This window comes from Spea bombifrons, chromosome 2, assembly GCF_027358695.1.
Source record: "Spea bombifrons isolate aSpeBom1 chromosome 2, aSpeBom1.2.pri, whole genome shotgun sequence".
Classification (NCBI taxonomy): Eukaryota; Metazoa; Chordata; class Amphibia; order Anura; family Pelobatidae; genus Spea; species Spea bombifrons.
Genome location: NC_071088.1, coordinates 73,586,082 through 73,604,234, shown reverse-complemented (window position 1 = coordinate 73,604,234; position 18,153 = coordinate 73,586,082). Strand labels below are relative to the sequence as shown.

The 18,153-nt window shown below is 38.7% G+C and overlaps 2 protein-coding genes and 1 long non-coding RNA gene across 3 annotated transcripts; 2 read left to right on the top strand and 1 right to left on the bottom strand.

The window, feature by feature from the left end:
* The first annotated feature begins 408 nt into the window (after positions 1 to 408).
* Positions 409 to 11,217, top strand: CCDC28B (coiled-coil domain containing 28B). The gene is made up of 6 exons (XM_053454758.1): positions 409 to 557; positions 4,255 to 4,434; positions 8,356 to 8,519; positions 8,750 to 8,895; positions 10,073 to 10,095; positions 10,764 to 11,217. Exons 2-6 carry the CDS (start codon positions 4,274 to 4,276, stop codon positions 10,837 to 10,839), a joined length of 570 nt encoding a protein of 189 aa, XP_053310733.1. The 5' UTR covers positions 409 to 557; positions 4,255 to 4,273; the 3' UTR covers positions 10,840 to 11,217.
* LOC128472802 (uncharacterized) lies at positions 2,382 to 3,166 on the bottom strand. The gene is made up of 3 exons (XR_008346214.1): positions 3,141 to 3,166; positions 2,728 to 2,843; positions 2,382 to 2,497 (listed from the first exon to the last, which is right to left on the bottom strand). It is a non-coding gene; the product is annotated as an uncharacterized LOC128472802 (long non-coding RNA).
* Positions 11,218 to 14,637: 3,420 nt separating the features above from the next.
* IQCC (IQ motif containing C) lies at positions 14,638 to 17,966 on the top strand. The gene is made up of 5 exons (XM_053457277.1): positions 14,638 to 14,771; positions 15,395 to 15,538; positions 15,633 to 16,149; positions 16,537 to 16,634; positions 17,695 to 17,966. The coding sequence occupies exons 1-5, from the start codon at positions 14,727 to 14,729 to the stop codon at positions 17,731 to 17,733; spliced, it is 843 nt and encodes a 280-aa protein (XP_053313252.1). The 5' UTR covers positions 14,638 to 14,726; the 3' UTR covers positions 17,734 to 17,966.
* Positions 17,967 to 18,153: the final 187 nt, after the last annotated feature.

Sequence of the window (18,153 nt, the reverse complement as noted above, 5' to 3'; positions counted from 1 at the left end):
CACTATTATCTACTGCATTGACTAGTTACACAAGAATGATCTGTCTCTGTGGTTATGGTATCTACAGGGTTATCTTTCATTAGAAATGTGTGTGGAAAGAATTCAACAGGATCTCACAACTGGTGTTAACTAGTATCAGACACCATGTCCTAGAATTACCCCTGTGTAGGGGAGGAAAGATAATCATGATAAGCATTATTAAAACGCTGGGAGGATCACAGTGATAGCAGAGAGGGCTGGATCTGAGTATAGTGGTATGAAAGTGACAATCTGGATATGGATATGTCACACAGGGCAAGGTGAACTATTACACATGCTGGAGGCTGGCTAGTGGCTGCCCCCAGACCGAGCACGATGGGTGACAGGACTCTTCTGGAGCGATGGATACTGATACAGGGGGAGGGGAGCATGTGATGGATAGGAGGGGCAATGTGACAAAAGGGAATGGTGGAATGGTCACTATGAAGAGGAGCTGTGGTGCTGAAGGCGCAGCAGAGGACGGAGCGGAGTAGTGGCTGGGGACAGCCGGTGTCCTGTCTGCAAATCTCCTCTGTCAGGTCAGTCAGTGCTGGGATTCTCGGGCTTCCCGTGCCTTGTTCTTCTCTCGGTATTATAATAATACATCCCGGGAAGATGCGCTCTACTGATTTAATCAGATTATCTATTACTATTATTAGTAATAATAACGCTGCCACTCCCCGTGCTTCACTCATCGAACGCTGCCTGTCTCTGTCCTCCTGCTGGTGACACATTGTGGGAGCGATATAACAGCAACAACAGACACAACAGCTGAAGGCAGGACGAGTGTAAACACAATAGATCGTTACACGGAGGATCATGGAAACCAACAGGAGGCCCAAACAGGAACCGTGTTGGTTACATTATTTGTGTTCCTCCATAATACACATGTATGAACATGGTACTCCCAGTACTGTTTACCCCTCAGTGTACATCTTACTTACAATAGTTATTCTCATGCTGAAAAAACGAAGCAAATTCCCAAAATATGCCCCCGGGATGTATTTTCTGGAGCCTATATACTTCACATCTTATTTCAAATGGTTTTGGACGTACAACTTGTAATGTCATGTTTGTACAGTGCTGCAGAATATGATGGCGCTATATAATGCAAAAAAATAACCATTCTGATTTTAATGTAATAAATCTAATATTAGTTTGTAGTTTAGGTTCCCAGTCTCTGTAATTGTTTTGGAGATATGTATAGGTGCTGTTGAACTCTGAAATGCGGAATTTAATGATTTCGGAGCTAAATATAGCATTAACAACATAATTCCTAGCACTGTAAAATATCCAAACATTTTCCAGAAGTCATTCTTTAAACATTTGATTTTTTTTCTTATTTATATTTTTGGCCAGGAACATTTAATCATCTTGTGACACAAAAGCAATTACTGATTGTTTCTATAGAAACTTTAAAAAGCTACTAAAAATCTCTTACCCCCCCCCCTGCCGATCCTGAGACTAGATACGGTATATATATATATATATATATATATATATATATACCGTATATACACAGTATATTAATCTGTAAACATGGTTATGTAGGTTTATATAATAATATAATATACCCAACTACAAAATGTGTTCTGCATTTATTTGTAAATAAATAATAGAGTCAATTAGAAGCATTCTTTTTCAAGGAACTCTCTGTTCTTCTTTTGATATCTTTACTGTTAGTCCAATCTCTTCTTGAACATTATAAATTGCAATAGATGTGTCACATATAGAAAGCTCTCTGTGCGTAGAGATGACACCTGCTGGCTAAGAAAACTATATAGGCATAAAGAAGGGACCAGGCAAAATCAAAGCTCTGAATATTTGAAGGAGACACCTATCACCCTTTGAAATTTATGGTATCTCTGTCTCTCTCTTTCTCTCTGCTCTGAATATTTGATCTAGACATCCGCACGTTTGCAAATCTTAAATTACATTTTAAAAAGTCAGATTGAGATAGTTCAGAACAGACACCAGATCTTTAATACTTTTGTTCATGTTAACGTAGGGTCCACCATTATTCAACTTTTTATTTGGATAATTGAAAGGTTTCACGGTTTGCAATGTATCTTTTCCTTGGAACCCAGCAGAATGTTTTTTTTAGAACTCTCACACATTCATCTTGTTACTTAACTTTCAAAGAGCATCAAGGAATTGGTTGAATGTACATGATAAACATAATAAAAATAGACATGCAGTTAGGCACATTAATACTCGTGGTCAAGTAGGTGGAAGACTGTAGGGAAACTGAAAATCTCAGTGCAACAACCTCCAAAATAACAGCACTTACAGTAACATCCAGATTCGTAGCTAGCTCCATTTGCACCCGAGGCAAGAATGGAAAATTGTGCCCCAGGTTGTTTTATTTACACTGCCCTTACACACACCTGTCCATAAACACACATATACACATACACGTTGCCTTTACACACACCTGTCGATTAACACGCATATACGCATACACTGCCCTTACACACAACTGCCCATAAACACACACATACACTGCCCTTACACACAACTGCCCATAAACACACATATACACATACACTGCCCTTACACATGACTGCCTTTACACATATACACACACACACCAGTTTACAAATATACAAATACCTGCACTGCCCTTACACACACACTGTCCATACACATACCAGCTTACAAACACTCACATATATACACTGCCCTAACACACTGCCTTTACACACACACCTGCCCACTAACACGCATATAAGCATACACTGCTCTTACACACGACTGCCTTTACACACATATACACACACACCAGCTTACAAACATACAAATACCTACACTGCCCTTACACACACCTGCCCATTGACACATATATACACATACACTGCCCTTACACAAGCCTGTCCATACACACGTGTATGTCCATACACTGCCCTCACACTCCCCTACCTTTACACACACATATATACACACACCAGCTTACAAACACACAAATACCTACACTGCCCATACACGCTGCCCATACACACACACTGCCCATACACACACACACACACACTGCCCATACACACACACTGCACATGTACAAACACTGCCCATGCACACACACACTGCCCATACACACACACCAGCTTACAAACACACACATATACACAGCCCTTACACACACCAGCTTACACACACACATATACACAGCCCTTACACCCTTGTACATGTAAGCCTATTATTAGGCGCTCTTGTAGCAAAGTGTGCGAGGCACATTTGTAACCTGTCTATTGTCATAAACTTTAGATTGACTAAACAATAACTGGATTTTAAATTTTGATTTAGTGAGGTCGGTGCTTCTTTAACTTATTGAAGAGGCTTTGTAAAGAAGTCCTTTAGAAGCTAACTTCTGTAAAAGCCACAATCATCATCTTTTTTTGTATCCCTTAAAGAAGACCTGTCACTTTTAACAAACATACATTTTCCAGATTAATATTTTGATATTTATTTCCAGTTGTAAATAAATATATATGTTTACTGATTAACATAAGCAATGTGTGTGCACTGGAGCAGGCATCCTAATATCCTGCTCACATTCTGGAAAATTTGGAAAATTCCTTCCCATGACATGATTCCTCCCTTTTTGTTAGGTTGTTGTTCCTTTTGAGTGGCAGCTGATTTGTTGTACCTATCTTTTGTATGCATGGGAAGCAAAAGGGGAGCTGACATCAGCAGAGGACATTAATTGATATCAACTGATAAAACAATTACCCTAGTTGAAAAAAAGCAAACACTACAGGTAGCTTTAATAAATACCCTAGTTACCCACAAAGTTATAATTGTAACAAACAATATATGACTGTGCTATAGAAACAGAACAATGTTGATTTTCATGATGTACTTTCCTTGGACATTGTATTAAGTATGTTTTGTAGTTATACCTATTGTACTTATTCACAGTGGTAGTGAATCATAAGTAGAAACCAGTATAGTTGTTAGTTTAGATAACCGTGATCTCCCATGTAAGATAGTGGACGTATTAAATGTGTACATTTGAATAGCCTCTGATGTCACCCTGATAATATCAGATAACACAAAGGTCTCACTCTGAGCAGGATGATGACTGGCAATGTAGAACTTTCAGTTGACAGGAGTATCTAATATCTCTAAATGATTCATACTACATGCTTCTAACTCAGCAAACACATGACAGTTGGGCAAAGCCAAATCTAACGCATATAACTTTATATCTGTTTTTCAAACACAATATATTTATCTTAGATACATCAGTTGGGGAAAAATGGAGGACAAGAGGAAGAAGAGGAGTCCCAAAGTATGTGTGACCCAAACTTTACCCTCCGGATCCTTGCGCAAAATGTCTGCTCCTCCCAGTAAGAGCGCCACCTTCAGCCTGGGGATCCCTCATCCTCCCTCCCCAAAACAGAAAAACAAAATCAAGAGGTAACTAGCTAGATGTACATTCACAAACATTCATGCAAATCCACCAGGGTATCCTGTGATCTATCTTCCGCACATGTACAAAGATGCTGAAATATTTCTATATATTTCTATATAGTGTGTGTTTATAGGTATATAATACAATATGTTCTCTGTTGCCAACAATAGCAAAGCACATACAAAGTAAATCAGTGAGAGTTTAAAGTTTAACTTTCATTTTAAAAAGATATAGTTGTACAGAATAATACATTTCACTAATGCATTATAGTGAACATTATGCTAGCAAGTGTGTAGGTGAAACATTTAATTAAAATAATACAGCCGTTTGGTATTGATAGTTTAAAGATTAAAAATTGCAAGTATGGAGGGAGAAAGGTGGAATGCCACAGCCCCCTCTCCCTTGTCCCAGAATAGAATGCTGTAAGGAAATGGAGCCATACTCCATCCCACTGGAGGTCCAAACAGCAGTTACATGCAGCATGTATTTGCTAGCAGTTTCTATACCAGAACATATTTAAGGGGTGGCTGAGCAGTCCTGGCCAACAGCAGCATCCCCAGGCACCTCCAGGGCATATCTTAAACCACTCTTCTCCTGTTCTGGGTGCTGGGACCTCATGTCATATCTCAGTGCTAAGGAGGTTGTGCCGGCTAGGCCCAGACCTCTTTAGTGTAGATGGATTGGTTACAAGGAAGATCTTTGATCTCCCTACATGGGCCCATTCATCAAATTGCTCTTCACGGAGGTCTAGTTGGCCTAGGTCTTTATTTTCTACACAGGAGTACATCAATGCACAGGTCATATTTCCAAATGTACACATTACATAGTATGTCTCATTTAGACATGCAAATGGGATTATAAAACATGCACCATATACAGTAGCATCTAAAGAAATCCAACTTTTTTTTACTTTATAAAGCTAAGGACGTTTACAGGGGTTAGCTTAAGCGTGAGTCAACTAATCCAAAGTAAACAAACAAAAGCTGTTTAGGAATGAATCCTGTGGATCACGTCTCTCATCTCAGAGTATCATGATCGTTACATGATTAAAGTATCAGTAACATTCTGTCTCTCGCAGCCAGGAAAGAAAGCACAAACACATAGATGTCACAAAGTCATATTAAACACATAAACATATCTCTAGTGTATATTGTGTATGGAAGATTCCTCAATGAACAACTAAGAAACACATACATTTGCTTGAGAAGCTGTTGCTCGAGAAGCATGGATTTTAAAATAAAAATGAAAATCTGCATAAACACTTAGGTATAATGTAAGCCTACATCTGTCTGGGAAATTCATAATAAAATGCACAGGCATGATTTTATTTTTGTGACTAAAGCAAAGTTAATAAAAGAACAGATGCCAGTAGAATATACCCAAATGCATGAATAAAACATGACCAAATACAGCATAAGAACTGAATAACTTACCTATGACAAGATGGATTTTCTTTTATTGATATAATATTGAATGAAGAGAAGTGAGTAAGATACGCATTTCCATTACATTTAAATTGCATATGGTTCAAGGCTGTTTTATGTTTTTTTACACTTTAATGCGTATGATAGCCGAGTAGTCCATCTAAATGGACGTGATTGTCCCCACTGCAGCACTTTTGCCATTATTTTGTGTACCCGCATACATTCTTAAGAATACACACCTGTAAATAAACCTTTGTTTAGCCTGAGAGACAAATCTAAAAAATGGGGTAAAAATATGCATTTCCACATTTTCACCTACAGTAATTATACATAGCTAGTGAAAATGGGCGAAACAAAAGAAACAGTGGATCATCTGGTAGTTGAAGAAACAGCTAAGATGTCAACGAAAGATGTTAAGAAAAGGAGGCTGTGCTAGATTTAGTATTCACAAATGGAGACTTCATTTTGGATTTCACTGTAGGAGAGTGTTCGAATTGATGCACCCCAAATGATCCAAATGGTTTGGAAGATCAGAAACAGCATGGGTTTACTGCGGGGAGATCTTCTCAAACTAATTTAATTTATTAATTTTGGTAACTAAAATAATAGAACATGGAAGAGCAGTAATTATAGTCTGTCTGGATTTCAGTAAGGCATTTGACACTATACCTCATAGAAGACTGATAAATAAATTGCACTGTTTGGATTTGGATGTTAAAGTAGTTGAATTGAGTGTCAGGAGACAGAAGGTTGTAGTTAATGGTGTATATTCAGAGGAAGGTCTTGTTACTAGTAAGGTGCCTCAAGGATCTGTGTTGGGACCCATCGTCTACCAACGTCTGCAACCGGGTAGACATTCTAGGTGGAACAAGCCAAATGGCAAGTGATTTAAATAAATTCGAATTATGGTCAAGAGTGTGGTATGTTGATAAATGTAAAATAATGCACTTGGGACTTCAAAATCCCAAGGCAGAATATAGCATTGGGGCACTGTTCTGTCAGTGACAACGGAAGAGTGGGACTTGGGAGTAATTATTTCTGACTTAAAGATAAGCAAGCAATGCAGTAAAGCTTTGCAAAAAGCAAGCAGGGAGCTGGGTATATATAGCTTAAAGGCATAAGTAGCAGAAAAAGGAAGGCAGTCCTGCCACTTTCTAGATATCTGGTCACACCCTACCTAGAGCATCCAGAAGGATATTGACTTTTTCAAGAGTCCAGAGGAGGGCTACAAAAATGGTGAATGGTTTGCAGGAGAAGATATATCATATCTATATGTATAGTGTGGCGGAAGGAAGAGAAAGAGGATAGGTTGTTTTACTGGTCCACTTGGGGCCAGCGATTCCATTGCAATTTGTATCACTAGATACTGTGACAATAGGTCAAACAAAAGTCTAATTATATTAATTATAGATTTTAAAAACATACAATAAACACCAGGTGACTGAGCTTGTTCACACCAAATCAGTGTGAAGAAATACAATAAATAAATACTACCTAATAAATGTGTTGAGAGATGTTGTAGAAAAAACATTAAAAAAAAGTATCGATCTCACATGAAAAATAAAAAAAAGAGACGTTAGTTAACTCGCAGCACAAGATTTAGTTTAAATCACTTTTATTTATTTATTCACTTTGCGCACCTATCACTTCAGTTAATCTTAATTATAGATTTTAATAATATGTCATGTCTGTGAGGGACAATCAGGACAGTAAAAGCTGTAATCTGTCCATTTCTCTATCCTTTAGTTTACTATGCACTTTTTCTGGGATTTTATATGGAAAATGTGTCTTACGCCATCTTGTATGGATTTGCTTGGACCATCTGAGATCAAAACAACATCCAGCTGACGTCACACAGGCATGGCAGACCTTTTTCAGGATTCAGTGTTCAATGATATTAAACTAATTTAATATATGGACTAAATTGGCCCACAAACATAGTTTGATCAATGCCTTTTGTATTCTGACCTGGTTATGATCACACTTGGGAACGTGTACTCAGCTTTTGTGCTAAGATCAAGTGTGAGAGAGGGAAAAGTTTGGTCCTCTAGCGTTAAGGGCCGAATTCCATCATGAAGCGAGAGGGTCATAATTGAGGGCACTCGACATGTGAGGTGTGTGTGGGGGCACACTTTTTACATGCATGGATTGTAAACATGCCATGCACACTATGGACTTTTCATTTTGCAATTTTTTTTACTAATCTCTTACTTAAATCATCACTATGAGGTCATATATATATAGTATTTTAATATTATTGAGCCTATGGATCATTTACAAACTTACATAAAAAATCAGAACACTCCAGGTATAAAGGCATTGGGAGATTCTCCATGTGAATGTACGAAAAACACTCCCATTAATGTCAATCAGTATCAAGAATCGTATACATGCACCTTTCATTATACGTATTATATAAACCTATGCAAAGCTGTGTTCACTTTTTGGGTACCGTTCCTTAAAATTTATCCTTTTTCCATGACTCCCTGCATATTCCATTAGGGTGATAAAGGAGCGTTTACGACCATCTGCTGCTTGTGAAGGAGTGACACCAGGGCCCAGCCTACAGCACTCATTCCTGACAGATGTATCACATGTGTGCGAGATGGAAGGAGGTCTCCTGAGTCTTCTCAATGACTTTCACTCTGGGAAACTACAAGCATTTGGTAATGAGAATGGGGAAGATTTGAAGCTTGGTTACTGGATGTCCCCTCTCTGCATTTGGGCTTCTCCCTCATCCTCCCAACATCTGTTATTGTGTCTTCTCAGTGTCCTTTACCTGCTGACCTTGCATTACCCGTACTCTGTATTGTGATATACTTTTATCATACCGAGTACCCATGGTATGATAATTGGAATAATTTTTATGGTATCTTATAGGAGTATCTTTTTACAGGCCAGGTGTGTTCTTTTGAACAGCTGGAACGAGTACGAGAGATGCAGGAACAGCTGGCACGACTCCATTTCAGTCTAGACATCTGTTCAGAGGAGCTAAGAGAGGACACCCATGCAGAGCGTAACCTGGAGCAACTCCTCAATAATGTAAGACAGGAATAAGGGAAATTGTTGCTTATTATTAAAATGTGTATTGTCTACCTCTATGTAAACATAGATCTCCAATTCATAAATGCATTTTCAGCTTGAAGGGAAAGGCAATATTAATTACAGGGAATGATACTCCTATAAGGAACCATTCCTAAAGTGTTATCTTTTGTATACAATGGGCCCACATGCCATAAGTAATATTTACCCATAACAGACCCAGGTGTGTGTCAAATGTGCTTTTATGCCTAGTAGGAGTATATATTTTATTTTGATTGTTTGGCCTCCCCTCTGTATTAAAGTACTTTTCCATATTCGTAACTGAAATTATACCCCTTGTAATTTGTAGCTATGTGGGGATTCCCACATTCAAAAACCTACTGAGTACTTCCTTGCACTCAACTGCCATTAATGAGAATAGCAAATAATGTTGTACTTTTCCATTTTCTCTGTATAAAATATATTGTATGTCGTGTAGTTGATATTATACCACTTTGTGTTCAACTTAGTGTTATAGAATTGAAAAAGAAGTAGTAGGAGTATTTATTGATAAAATAAAAAAATATTCCCTAGACCACCAACACCCAAATACCGCACTGCACCCAGATCCAGCATGTAGATGCACATTAGACCATAAACACCGACTGGTCTAACCAATATCATTGTTAGCTAATGATTGGCATTGTACTAGAGGTTTGGCAAACAGAGAAGAATATGATTAGGTATGTTGGCAACAATGTTTTGCTCCACCCCCACGACAGCTATCATATGCACGTAAATGCATATGATATCTGAGAGGTCCCTTAAAATTTTTGTATAAAGTACAAATAGTACTCCCATTTATGTCAATGGAAACATTTTCCTGTCACTGATTGGCTGCTTCAGCCAGCCAATCAATGGCAAGAATTATCGGACCACAGAGGAGAATGACAGCTGCAGAGCTGCAGCCCCTTCCTCAGGTAAGTGCTTTAACAGTACGTTAATATGCCTCTTAAGTGGAGCTGTCTGAAAAGTAACTGTCTCTTTAATTCAGACACACAGATAATTGTACTCTAGTCTAAATTGGGTAATTTGATTGGAAGTATTTGGGCATGTTCCCTGTTTGATAATGCACTTATATAAGGTACTTATACACCTATCATATGTATTTATTTATTTTTTTGTTTTTGTTTTTCAGCTTGAAGAGCTGAGTAATTCAATGTATCCTTCAGAAGTGTTTCACATGTATACAAATGAGGCAAACACACAAAGACTCACATATGAGAGAAGGAGTACAGTGCTAACGTGTGACTGTTCTGGGATTTTTTAAATATATGACATTTTTCCTACAAGTTAGAAAGCACACAGTTCCAAATGGTGGTGGTGTCCCTCGAAGAAATATAGCAATTATTACTTTGATATAGAGGAATATATATAGAGAGAGATCCATTTCAAAATCTGAAATACTTCAGTTGAGCTCCTTTCTCTAGACAATTTAGTAAGGAAACCACTATTTGCATGCAATTTGGAGGAAATAGAGGTTATGTATAAAGAGCAATTTATGAATGAATTTGAAAGTGATCTAATTACTGTTTCACTATCAACCAATGGAATTATCCAATCAGGCGTATCTAACACAAATAAAACCAGACCTTTAAAATTTGCACCATGATTACTCTTTATACATAACCCACATTGTCTCACATTGTCTTATCTATACCAACCATGGTATTTGCTGTACCTGGACTCCTGGAAGAACCATACATGGAGGGTATGTCAGTGAGAGAAAAAGGTGTCTGAAACTATTCCATTTTACTTTTGAATATAACTTAATGTTGTGCCAGTGTAATTCTAAATCTATATGCTTTTTTACTTAACATATAATTCAGACAAAAGCTAAATTTGGCTGAAAACCAGGAGACACCGCCTTCCCCTAGTGACGATGTGACAGAGAGTCTCCAGTAAAAAAAACAAAATGCTGAACTCAAACTCAAAACAGTACGGGACTAGCACTCAAGTGCTAACGGAGGCCAACTAATGGATTGCGAAGCACACTACTAAGTAAATTACTCAGGCTCTACAAAACATAGAGCTTAGTAAAAAGTACATGGCAGCTTCAGTGTCAGAAAAGACTAGGTCAGGCGTACATTAGGTGTAGGTGGAGGCACAAAAGCACAAGAGTAGTACATATATGATTTGTTGGTTGGTAGCGCTGAGAAAAAAGCTGTAATAAAATATGCAACTTCAGAGAACACAGTGGCATTCTCACATTCTCTCAGGTTAGTACCTAAACTGTGGCACACTATTGGTTTTGCATTGTAGACAGCAGTTAATGTGATCTGTATGTAGTAGTATATATATATATATATATATATATATATATATATATATATATATATATATATATATATATATATATATTGGAGTTTAATAAATATTTCAATGCATTAGAAATATTGTATTGTGTTGTTATTCCACTTCAATGCACTTCTTGTCTTGGCACACAACAAAATATACAAAATGAAATACACAAATAAAATAATCAAATAACACATTATTTGCATTGAAATAAAATGCAAAGTGGATTTTGTACCAAATGCCCTCAAATGAATTGTTTGGATGCATTCCCACATCCTTAGTAGGAAATTAATTATTAAGCTAGCTCTTATACACATATACAAGATGTCTGAAAGCACTTGTCCTGGTAAATTATGGGAAATGGGCAGGCACATATTTAGCTTAAGAACTGTGTATGTTTATTATACCTACTCCAGATGCTCCCCGTCTTGCTCAAGAGTAACGATGTTAAAAAGCATAAGAAATTCTTACAAACTTTTTTATGGTAACATAAAAAATTTAGAATCTCCTTGTTAAAATTGCAGCAGACATCAGCACAAGGGGTGCTGAATCTCCCAAATGTACACGAGTACAATTTGGCAGCTAATTATAGAATAGAGCTGAACTGGCTCACTGATGTGCAATGTTTTTGCGTGGGCTGAACTCGAGCATCAAACGACCCCTGACACACACCTAGCCTCCCTTCTGCACCTCCCATGCTCTGCATGCTCTGAGGATCTGAATCCTAACCCTTTACTGACAGCTACATGTAGGGCCTGGAGAGTGGTGAGGAGGCATATGCTGGGATTGTTCCAGATTCTTGCCCCTTGTTTTGAAACCGGCTTTCCAACATGGAAAGGTGGACCAGGTGTTTTTTTGAACGCTCGCTGCAGGATGAGGCAGATTGCTCAACCTGACCTAGGGCAGTGGGCCCCAGCCTATACCTAGGAACTTTCTGGCTTCCACCAACATGACACATGCCACTTTTGGAGGGGAAGAGAGCGGGGAGTGGGGCGTGCTGCAATGCCCAGACTTTCCCCGCAAATAAAGTCGCTCAGCACTCCAGTAGTTCGGTGAGGTATATTTCATTCAGCAACACAGGCAACGTTTCGACCATACGGTCTTTATCGAGGCGTAAGGTCGAAACGTTGCCCCTGTTGCTGAATTAAATATACTTCACTGAACTACTGGAGTGCTGAGAGACTTTATTTGTGATATTTTGGGGTGCTGGTGGAGCCCAGTTCAAGCACCAGAAATATTGTAGTGCTGTTCTGCAATTTGTACATTGGTATAGAGTTTCCCTGCAGTCACCCGGAGAGCTCCCAGGTATGCTCCAGCTGCCCTCTCTTCGTTGGAGTCTTCGCTGGCTTAAAGGCCTGCCATGTCTTTAAGACATACAGCGCCTGGATATGACGTCTAAAAGCCTTCATAGTGTAAATGGGCCAGTTCAGGAGGTCAAAGATCTTGTCTGTAACCAGCCTTTGAGCAGCGGGATACTGGAGGGCTGATCACCCAAAAGAGCGATCTGCCCACCAGATTGGAAGCAGGGGAGTTCCCACCCTAGGCCAGAAGCAGGGGGACCTCCCACCCTAGGCCAGAATAGGTCACGAGTCTCCGCTACAGTTGTACATTGTGTTACGTCCCCCTTTTTTTCTCTGTTTCTAGACAATCAGCTTGTGGAGATTAAATCATGCCAATATGGGTGAAAGCTTAGAGAGATATAGGTTTAATTAAACCAGTATAATAAATAAATATTGGTTTTTGGTAATAGGAGCCTGCAGGCCCAACATTATGACAGGGTGCAACAACTTAGTGCCTGATTCAGGGGATCTTCTGAAAGTAAAAAACAATAAATCCTGTTTTACCTTTAGTCTGTATGTTACTAGTGTGTCATTTTGTTTTCTTTTTTCCATCATCTATTTCCAGTCTTGTATCATAAGCACTGTTGATGAAAACCTTCATGAGCCCTTCTCCCAGCCGAATCTTCTGCCACCATTAGGCCCTATCCTTTTTCGTCTTTCTGTCCTCTGTAGGCCCTCCTCTGGAGTATTCCAGTTATGTATTTGGCCATTGCTCATATAACTTTACCAGGGTTTCCCCAGCAGTATCTTATGTTCCAGCATCCTTGGCATTTGTGTTATTGTGGCAAATTTTCCATTTCTGCACTGTGGCTACTAAGAGGGTTGGAAGTAGCAATATCTTACTGAACTTTTCTGGTTAGTCTTTCCATTTATTTGACCACAAAACAAAGCAAGCATTCACCACATGCCAAGCGAATACCATTCAAAAAACACCTACATCATATATATCAGGCATTTCATCACACTACATGGCCATATATTGCCTAAGCTGCCACTACGTCAAAGTACCCCAAGATCTGAATTAATTGCACTGAAATGGTAAAGAAATACACTCTTTTACTGTCTGTGTGCATTGCTTGAAACAAGTTGCCTTGCAGTCATCGGTGCATTGTCTTGATCCTGTAGTTCGGATATTTCCATTTCCATGGAGAGCCCTCTACCTTTCGGATGCGCCTGAGTCTCCTTCCAGGCCTGCTGTGTTAATAGACGGTGAGTGTTTTCTTTTTTGTTTGGACTCAAAGAAAGGGGGCGAAACTTGGGAGGTAGAGTGTCAGCGCTACTGTTCATGGGCATAATCCTGCATTCTCCGCTGTCCTAGACACTGGAAAATTAAATTGGGACCATGATCCCGAATCCTGCTGTCTCGCGGAGCTCTAAACCAATCCTGAGCTAGACAGAGGTAGATCTTTGTGAGACAGCGGGAAAGAGTGGCCAAATCGGGAATGTCCTACACAAAGCATGCCATCCCCACCCCCTGCACTTTTAGGGTCTACATAGTAGCATTGCTGCATCCCTTCAGCAATCTTATCTCCATACCTGGGAACTCTCCGGGTTTGACCGGGTTTGACCTGGAGAAGTCCGGGTGAAGCACCGCTTTTCTGGGTCAACACCCCGCTCCCTGCCGGTTTACCCTTTACATGGGAGTGTTTCCCGCAATGTCTTTTTTTCATAGAAGACTGTGTGTACTAGTCTTATATGTTCATATTTCCAGGCCTGACCTGTACCAGAAATATATTAAGTAATAATTATAATTTTACTGTATATCACTGTATGTTACTGTCATTTTAAAACCTATCATTTCTGATCGAAACATTGCTGGAAGACAGGTAACATTCTGGATATACTAATTTAATAAAGTGCCCACGTTCTTTTTTTTAAAGAAATTCGATTTTTAAAGATTTCATATTTAAAAAGTTTTCTCCATTCTATGCTGCATAGGATAGTATCAGAGTATCTCATTTTTTTTTACTTATGTCAAATGTGTATGCATTTAAAATCTGCTTATGCTACACGTGCAGTGGTCCATTGTGACCAGCAGGCGGCGTCCAGTTCAACGAAATACACTCTCCTAATCAAGTAGAATGTGCGACGGCAGGATAGATTGATGACATCACTGATATGCGCCGGGGTTGCTAAGGAGACGGCGGTTGAAAGATGGAGGAAAATGAGAGACTAGAACGGAATTTGAGAATGCTGCAGGTGAGAGAATGCCCACTTGTGCGTATAGAGAAACAGCGCACAGTTAAACAGTATAGTATATCTTTGGGTTAAAATATAGAAACCGTGGTATGATGACATGCAGATGAGATGAGGGACAATTGCTCATCCGTCATTACTATACACTTAACCACCTTAGCTACACTCGCCAGGGGTTTTGTATTACAAGTTGCATGATGTTTCACAAAAAGTTGCCCTGTTGTATGTGGAAAATCCTCACAACTTTTGTGAAACATCATGCAACTTGCAATACAAAATGCTTGGCGAGTGTAGTTAAGGTGGGTATTTTTCTTGGATAACTATCTCACATTTATAGAGAAACTATCATCATAATCACACCTTTTAGCCTAAATATATTAAGTCATAACCACCTGTACCTTGTTCTTGTGGCAGCCAATCATTGTAGTTCATTTCGAGATCTTAGGTGTAATTGTTCCCCTCTGTGTTTGATAACAGCAGTGGGCAGTGACAACATTATGTAAAGTACAATTGAAGAATACACCTGTATGACCCCCTACCTGTACTCTGCCTCCTTCTAAAACATGTTACCCGGTTCCTTCTCTTAATTAATATATTTTTCTATTCTATCCAATTTATACATTCAGGCTGCTGTGCGTGGATATTTAGTCCGAAGGAGGATGCAGAATGTAAAAAAGGAATATGAGGCAATTGCTAAGGAACTTGAGGGAGAAGAGACATGCTTGCTTTGGAAGAGAGGCCCGTTCTCCATGCCAGACTTCATCCATCTGGTTGGTATTGCTTAATTCACAAAAACGTAAGCTTGTATATGGTCTATTATTTTATAGGCACAGATTGTGACCCTTTGTTTTGCTTTTCCTTTAGGCTGGTGACAAGGAAAAGCTTTCCAGTAGAAATGTACATGATTTTGATTTGGATTCTGCTGTAAGGGGGTCTGCAGGGAACGCTCAGCGATTTGATCTTGGGTGCCAGTCTGACTCTGTTTCATGTAAGGAAGATAAAGAAATTGGAAATCTACAGAAAAGAAGAGTAAAAGAACAAGATTTGGGTATTTTGAATGAGAGAGACCTGGGCAGCCCTAGGTCGCAGAGAGAATTTACAGAGGGTACAGAATGTCTACCAAGGACCCGTTCTGAGAATGATAGAAATGTGTCAAAGACTAATATAGATTGGGAAGAGTCTACATCAGGATCTGACCAAGAGTGGAATAAATGCCAGTTGGTAAGTCACCTAGAGAAGGATAGATATCCCAAGGGGACTGGTCAAGGCATAGTAAAGAACCTAGCAGATACCTGCCCTGAAATGCTAACAGATCGAAGCCAGGAGACCATGGAGTTGAGCCGGGGCACCTGCGTTCAAAGTGGCAAAGTCAAGGATACAGGTTAGACTATGTCAATTAACATTAATTCCAAAATTGGTTATTAGTAAAACATATTTTTTATGTATCTAATTTACAGGTACACTTTAAATGTGTACTTCACACTTTTACCACACGCTTTTGGGAGATTTAGCATTGTGGTTTACTCCAAATGAAATACATTTGTGAGATGCTGCACAGTAAGAGCTCACAAATCCTTCTTTTGTATTTGTTCATAAATGTGTAATGAGATTCCATATATAACATAGATTTTTTTCCCTCTACGATGTTTTCTCTCTGCACCCAGCAATAAATGTATTTCATGTTTTACAATGTCATTTTATCTCCCAGAATTACTGAAGATGAAGAGTGATAACCGTGAGCTTGTATATCTTTCCATGTTTTCTCTAGGGCTGCAGCTCAAGAATCTCCATGAGATGAGACAGCATCGCAGCCACCTCGCTATGGAGATGTTGTGGGTTCAGCAAGCAATTTCCAGCCGTAAAAATGTGAGTTTAGATGCCACCCGCTGCTAAAGGATATTGAGTATACCACAATATTATTTGACATCCTCCAGTACTTTAGCCACATGTTGCTTCAATGGCTTAAAAAAAGAACTTAATAACCCTAAAAGCTGTGTAGATTTCAGCACAATTTTAGCTCATGTCTTGCTGTGCCAGTTAGAGATTAACTACACTCTTATGCATAACTCTTATGCACCTTTAATGCTGTTATTGTGTGTCGCTATTTGGTATATGTTCTATTAACACAATTAAAGTGTTATCAATTAACAAAAAACAATTAGACGTTGTTATGCTTTACTTATTAACACAAATATATTTGTTCTGTTGACTTGGTATTCCACAAATTAGTAGATAATACAGTATATGGGTTTTCACAATAATGGCAGCTTGGAGGAAAAAAAGCAAACATGTGTTTATATTTTGAAATCTGATTCTTCATTTCAATGAATATTTATTGGTTCCTTCAACAAACTTCTCTGTACACATTGTATTTTCATACTCATTTGTGAAAAGGGGCCTGGACTACTTGTCTCACTTTCACAAGCTATGGGTTTTTATATAGCCCACTAAACAGTGGTCATTAATGTTTTTTCAACTGTCTCATTGACATAAATGTCTTGTTCTCAAGGGCCCAAGAGAGATTGGAGCGTCAAAAGGATATTACAAAAAAGCAAAGCCATGTTAATTACTGATTTTCTTCAGTTGTGTTAGGAACTTAGAAATGAATAACATCTTCGGACATCTGTTCACATTCACTGGTTTATTGTGTTTTGCTGCATACATCTCCTGTTAGCCAAGGAGCTGGGAGTGGTGATAGAGAACAAATGCATAAAGGGATTCTGATAAAAACGGGGATATGTGGCTTTTGGTCTTTCTATGTGGTGTAAGGGTCACCCCATTAAAACCCTTTTAACTAAAACCTGCAATGTGGTAATCATTAAAAAATGCCTCTTGATGCCCTGCAACTTGTGCTGCATTTTGCAGTACTATTTTATATCTATATGTAAACCATTTAAGGATATAATATTTTTTCTTTTCTTTATAGTATCTCATGGTCAGGCAAAAATTGGAGATGCCTGGTTGATTTTAAATTGGTATCTGACTGGAAGAGGAGAAGTCAGCATTACAGGGATTCACCATCCAGCACAGCACTTTCCAAATGTGATACCAGAACGCCCGCTATCTTTTCATTATGACACTGGAACTGGACACGCCATGTGATGAAATTGTAGAAAAACCCGACTGTTAATATTTCATCATGGAGTTTTTTTTTTATTACCTTTCTACATTATTTAACTGTATTGTTGATGAAAAAATAAAGTTGGGGAATCTTCCATATATTAAAATATGTGAACTTTGCAGTTGTGTTTTAAATTATTCTCATTGTCCAGATATACTTAACTACAATAGATGTTTGTGTCAGGATGTCACAGATGGGTGCTCTTATGTGTGTTGGTGTTTGTGTGTGTGTGTTCTGTCATGCTGGTGTCTTGTCAGTAGGGTA